This window comes from Hakea prostrata, chromosome 3 (assembly GCF_041222555.1).
Source record: "Hakea prostrata isolate BN-2017 chromosome 3, UWA_Hpros_2, whole genome shotgun sequence".
NCBI classification, from domain to species: domain Eukaryota; kingdom Viridiplantae; phylum Streptophyta; class Magnoliopsida; order Proteales; family Proteaceae; genus Hakea; species Hakea prostrata.
This window is the reverse complement of record NC_142602.1, coordinates 60,339,255-60,345,900: the sequence shown is the minus strand read 5'-3', so window position 1 is coordinate 60,345,900 and position 6,646 is coordinate 60,339,255. Positions and strand designations below refer to the sequence as shown.

Here is a 6,646-nt window from a genome sequence, read left to right as displayed (position 1 = left end):
AATTAAAAAAATTGTTAAAAACCAATATACCATAATTAAAATCCAAATTATCTTTAATTATTAAAATCCCAATGTACCCTCTTTTTTAATTTATCAAAAAACTAAAAGAACATCCTCAATTTAAATTGAGACATCTTGGCTTAAAACACCCTCAATTGATGTTATTTTTAAGACCCAAAAGACCCTTAATTAACTTCGATTCTTTAATTTAAATGTTATAAAAAAAAATTAAAAAAATAGAGAATCTACACTTCATCTTCTCAATTTAAATTGCATTTTAATATCAAGTAGTACATGTTTTGATAAAATTAAAAAAAGAGAGGGTATGTTGGGGTTTTAATAATTAAAGATAATTTGAGTTTTAACTATAGTATTTTGGTTTTTAACAATTATTTGATTGAGGATAATTTAGTATTTTAACTACTAGGGTGATTATAGTCAAGGAGCGAAAGTTCGCCTAGTTCGATAATTCGGCGAGATTTCGCTGCCTCTAAATGCAATTTCGTTCAACAGAAAATAATAAAAATATATGAAAAGACATTTACTGCACTGTACAATTCCACTTCCATAATAAAAGTACTTAATAAGCCATTTAGTGCACACCATCGTTCCACGTAAAGCAAAGCTGTCAAACATCGAGTACGAGCACCTATGCACCATAAATGTGAAGGTTCAAAAGTTAATAAAAAAATATAATATTAAATATCCTTGCAATACATCAATCAGTCATTTGAAAATAATAATAAAATGATATTCAAAGTTCAAAGTTCAAACAAAATACTTTCTCTCCCACTCTTCGTCCCAAACAAGTATCTCTTGCAACTATTTCTTCCTCTCTTTGCAACTATCTTTGCAACTATTTCTTTCTCTTTCTGCAACTATTTCTTCTCAAGAACAATAACAAATCTCAACACCAAGCTTTCTCTCTTTCCTTCTCTCTTTCTCTCTCTAGGAACACGCAGAAATCGCTTACACCAACTCTGCAAGCATGGTGACACACGCCGGAGACCGCCGCCGGCCTCAGCAGCAGCGAAATATCGCCAATTTCGGCGATAAACTGCGAAAAAGGAGCGCAAATCTCGTTTCGCCCCCACGGTTTCTAATCGCCGGGGGGCGAAATCACCGAATTTTGGTGATATTTTGATGAAATTCGGCGAAAAAAAGTTCCTTGATTACAATAATTTAGGGTTTAAATTAAAAAAATGTTTTCAGCAAAGGATAATTTGGGGTTTTAGAAAAATATTTAACAGTGAAAATTAAATTTAACCGAAAAAGTTAACAAAGGGAGGTGTTTGATATTTTTGCTAGGTAAAAGGGGAGGTAAGTGACATTATCCAACTAAGAGGGGGTCTAAGTAATATTTGTTCAGTTAAGAGGGGTGGTAAGTGATATTTATCCTTAAAAATATTGCGAAAAAATTGAAAATACTTAATGCTTTAAGGGTACAATTTCTTTTCTACTGTCTTTGGGTGAGTTATGTGGTTAGTGAAAGAAAGAGAAGATCACGAAGGAGGGTTTCTAGGAGACAATATTTTAGGGATGAATTGCTGGAAATCTCAAGATCTGATAGGTTTCTGGGTGATGCGTCCAAAATCTGCTTAGCCTTTAGATCCTTAAGGAATGACCTGCAAAACAACATTAGATGTGGCCTGACCGTGGAGTCGGGAGGCCACCTCCGAAGACTAAGTTAGTAATGGAATTGATCATAGAGCTCTGACGAGTTGAAGAGCTAAAATTGAGTATAGTAATGAAGGGAAACGATTCAGATACCTCTGTTGGGCGTAAGGCTTTAAATTATATAGGATTTACCTCACTTTCTCGACCATTGGATACATTCGTGCTTATTCTTAGTGGCCATTGGATGGTAGGGTTTTTAACCCTCTTTTGGAGATGAAGGTCTGTCAACTTTTCCACTATCACCCCCAAAAAACCAAACTCTGCCTTACGTAAAGTTGCCAGAGTTCGATTAACCTCTGGATTTGAAATCACTGCTTTTATACTTGGTATTGGCCATAATTCACAAGAACATTCTGTAGTCTTAGTAAGAGGAGGAAGGGTTAAGGATTTACCTGGTGTGAGATATCACATTGTTCGAGGAACCCTAGATGCTGTCGGAGTAAAGGATCGTCAACAAAGGCGTTCTAGTGCGTTGTAGATTCTTATCCAAGACTTGTATCATTTGATGATGCCATGTGAATCGCTAGAAACATGTGAAGTGTATTGCTAACCCAATAACGGAAAGTTTCGTAAGGGGACTGGAGCAGGCTACCATGAAATAAAAGATCTTCTTTCTAAAGAGATTCGATTCGGAACTATTATATGTCCAAGGTCCAATATTGAAATCATTTCAAAGGGTTTCCCTGACTTTGTCCGTGTCAACAAACAATTCGAAATACCTCGACTTTTTTAGAACAGGTCCGAGTCAAATAGCAATGATTCAAAGCACTTCTTTTTACACTATTTCGGAAACCTAAGGACTCAATCGTATGGATATGTAAAATACAGGATTTCCAATCCTAAGAGGAAAAGGAGGGAAACAAATACTCAATTTCAAGTGAGTAAACAGAATTCCATACTCGATCTCATAGATACATATAGAATTCTGTGGAAAGCCGTATTCGATGAAAGTCGTATGTACGGCTTGGAGGGAGATCTTTCATATCTTTCGAGATCCACCCTACAATATGGGGTCAAAAAGCCAAAATAAGTGACCTTCCATGGCACGATCCTTCACTTCGTATTAATGGTAGTTACCAGTTATGACTCAATCACGTATCCCGAATTCTTCGGGGTCACATTTATTTTTGAAACCGCTGGGTTCCTTCCTTCTTACATAACTATCCAGTTCGAACTCTTGACCGATCTCGACCGGATCCATGGACCCGACCCTAGTTAGGCCGTAGTTGGCCGGGGTTAGCGATCAAACCGAGAGGAGACCCGATTTGATATAATTCTTTCATTATCACTGGGTTTTCATTGCAGTTGCTTTAAACAAGAAAGTCCACTAGCAGCAAGGCTTCAGCCTCCAAGGAAACAACTAGCAACCAAAACCGCTCAGAAGTTTGCTTTGGCAATTGTTGGTGTTAAAAAGCCTCAATTCAGGCTTCGAATGGTAGCGCTCAAGGAAATCAAGAAGTACCACTACACCAGAAGAGTATGGAACTCTTGATTTGGAAACTCCCTTTCCAATTTCTAGAGGCTTGTTTGGAGATTGCACTCTATCTTCTCTCTCACTCTCTCCATCTCCTCTCTATCTCTCGCTCTCTGTCTTCTCTAATTTCTCTCTCTCGCTCTCTATGTTTCACCATCGAAAACAACTTAGCAATCCCCAACCCCCATTTAGATGTCGGCAAAATGTCGCCGACATTTTGGGGTGTTGGCTGTTTCGCCAATCACCCCCTTGTGTTTGCAACATTTCGAACCTTAATTACATACCATAAGTTGAACCCAGGATATCTTCACTAAGAAGTGTTGGTCTTACCAATCAAGTAATCTTGCGATGGCCAATGTTAAAGATTTACCTTAGCAATTTTTGCTATGAGGTTCTTTTGATATTTAATCTTAGGTTACAATTGTGGTCCCATCACCCATTATGCCAAGGCCTAGATATATGCACACATAGCCTTGAAATAAATAGAATTCTTTGAAATTGGTTTCAGTTTCATAAAAATTTAAAATATTTTCTATAACTGAATAATCTATATAAATTATTTATCAAACACAAACCAAATAAATCTTTAATCCCTTCTCATGGATTCGGGTTCCCTAATTCATAGACCGTACTTGGGACCAGTACACTCCAACCACTTTTTATTTTTTTCAAATTCTTTTTTTCTCCTTTAAGAATTAAGTTGAAGTCCTCCAACTCCCACCACATGGACTGTTTAAATTCATGCATCCCATCAATTGATTTATATCTCTTGATTTAATTTTTTATTTTTGAAAAGGAACAAAATGCTTCTGGCCAACTCAGCATAAACTGTAACAACAAGATGACTCTTATTTTAATTTATTTATTATTATTATTATTTTTTGAGTCAATAGAAGGCTCTGATCAAGTCCATATGACCATTTATCCCCAAAAATTCATGTGACCAGCCCTCATAATAATAATAATAATAATAATTGGGATGACTTTTGTATAATAAATTTGCTTAGGATTCATTACGTGCTGATTGATGTCTGTAAAGACAAATTACATTAATCCAGTGATAATTATTTAAGATAAAAATATTTAATTTTTTTCAACATCGTGTCACAAGAAAAATAACATGATCATTTCAATGGTTAGGTAGAGAGAACATGGTATTCTTTTTGAAAATTGACTTCATCCAACATAGAGGTTTTGGGTCAAGATAGTTTTTATTCCAAACACCATGCTATGTGTGTGCAAAATTCTTGTAACTGGTTTTGAAGATTGATCTGTCCCAACATATTTTGATGAGCAACGTCAATGATTCAAATTAACAGCTTGGACTAACAGGCGTGGTACACAGGCTTATATGTAACGGTGCGTGAGATGTGTAACAACACCAAGCCTTTTGCTTCCATTGATTTTAACAAGCATTTTGAAGATTGGTCTGATATATTTAAATGGTACAACTCCAATAATTCATTTTTCTAAGGCCTCTAATAAAAGCGAAGGACTTAAATAGAAAGACATGATACACATGCCTATACATAATCATGCGCAACACACAGGTTGGCAAGTCTAGATTAACTTCCCTTTAAGGAAGAACAATGTTTTTGATCCACACAGTAGGCTCATATAAAACCCTCTAAGATTTTTATTTCTAATTTCTTTTAATATTTAAATATTAACCACCTATTATTGTGTGATGAAGAAGTATTAAGGAAGCACCGAAGCACATTGTTCTCATGAGGTGATCCAGAATCCAGGCTGGTGCCAAGCCTTTTGCCTTTATTCAACTGTTATTAATTGCTTTGAGATTTCAACAAAAGTTAAACTTATTTCAATAATTTTTATGGACCCAAAAAAGAAATTCACTATGAAAACTTAGAATAAATAAAAGATCTGTTCATATAAGGATACGATAATGGCGGAGTGAAAGAATTTTTTTTTTTTTTTTTTGGCTCGGGTCAGATGCTAAACTTGCAATAAACAAAAGAAAGTGGTTAGCCTGTCATCACTAATTCCCCAGTAAGCACTAATTAAGTAATTCAAATTGTTTTGACACAGAAGAAGAAGAGGAAGAAGAAGATGGGAAGAAATCTGGGCTTGTTGCTGGGAATCTGTAGCCTCTTTGTTGGATTTGCAGTTGCAGAATGGTACATCACGAATACACAGAAGAGCAAGACAGATCAGCCACATATAACCCTCAATAACTATTGTGAATCTTGGAGGATCAATGTAGAGCTCCACAACATCCGCAACTTTGAGGTTGTCCCAGAAGAATGCACTCAATACATTGGCAAGTATATGAGCTCCACCCAATACAAGGTTGATTCTGTGAAGGCAATTGAGGAATGCTCCTTCTATCTCCACCACACCTTCCAATTGATAGGTGATGGCAAAGATGCCTGGGTTTTCGACATCGATGATACCCTCCTCTCCAATGTTCCTTATTTCAAGGAACATCGACACGGGTAGCTATTTCTTCTCGATTGCCATTTACCTTTTCTTTAATGGTTAGCTTTTTAAGGATGTATTAATTCTATAGAAGTCTCATTGTTTTTCTTTCAGAGGGGAGGTTTTAAACATAACCGCCTTCGAAGAATGGGTGAGCCAGAGGCAGGCGCCGGCTCTGCAGCACACTAAGAACCTCTTCAGAGAAATCAAAAGGAGAGGGATTAAGATCTTCTTGATCTCTTCAAGGGGAGAGCACCTCAGGGATGCCACAACTGATAACCTGCTTAAGGTTGGTTTTAGTGGTTGGTCTGGTCTGATATTAAGGTTAGTTAAGTTCTATTCCTGCACTTTATTTAATGGAATATGAAAGATTGAATTCTCTTCTTTCCTTCCCTTTCCTTTCAATAAATACTGTTTATGACTCTGGGTGCATCTGTTGCATATGTAACAGGAGTTATATGGACCATTGCAAAACAGTGCAACAGTTCATGGGGGAGCAAAGGGATCTGCTGATAAGTAAGGGCTATCGTCTCTGGGGAATTGTTGGATCACAGTGGACCAGTATCTTGGAATACCCTATTGCCATGAGAACATTTAAGCTTCCCAATCCCTTATATTATGATCCCTGAAGGGATTTTTAGGTTGTTTTGTGTTCAGTTGAATGTAGAGATATGAAGTGTGTAATGAATAACCTTAAGACAGATATTGTACATGTGAAGCACTCTAATCTAATGTGAATTGATGTGTGAGGCTGCGAAGGGATGGAGAGTTCAAGAAGCCTTATGATTGCATTTTGTGACATTTATTTCAATTATAAAAAGTCTGAAATATTTATCCCTATTTCAAGTTTGATCCTCCACTGTCATATAGTAATTAAGAACATGAAAATACTTCATATTCCTACGAGGAGAAGATTACAAGGAAGACCTCTCAATCAACAAAATGGTGTTATAAAATCATTGACCCAAAACTTTGTGGCGAAGACGTCAAATCTCACGAATCATTCCAAAAGAGAACATAAGCCATATATCTTATAATTTTTGCTACTTTCATCAC

General features: G+C 36.4%; 1 protein-coding gene across 1 annotated transcript; it reads left to right on the top strand.

Annotated features, from left to right (window-relative positions):
• The first annotated feature begins 5,191 nt into the window (after positions 1-5,191).
• Positions 5,192-6,416, top strand: LOC149022645 (acid phosphatase 1-like). Its single transcript, XM_089147326.1, has 3 exons — positions 5,192-5,607; positions 5,705-5,914; positions 6,042-6,416. The coding sequence occupies exons 1-3, from the start codon at positions 5,222-5,224 to the stop codon at positions 6,217-6,219; spliced, it is 774 nt and encodes a 257-aa protein (XP_089003452.1). The 5' UTR covers positions 5,192-5,221; the 3' UTR covers positions 6,220-6,416.
• Positions 6,417-6,646: the final 230 nt, after the last annotated feature.

Coding starts and splice junctions, on each gene's coding strand:
- LOC149022645 (XM_089147326.1), top strand. CDS start 5,222: ATGGGAAGAAATCTGGGCTTGTTGCTGGGAATCTGTAGCCTCTTTGTT. Junction 5,608..5,704: donor TTCAAGGAACATCGACACGG/GTAGCTATTTCT, acceptor TTTTTCTTTCAG/AGGGGAGGTTTTAAACATAA. Junction 5,915..6,041: donor TGGTCTGGTCTGATATTAAG/GTTAGTTAAGTT, acceptor CATATGTAACAG/GAGTTATATGGACCATTGCA.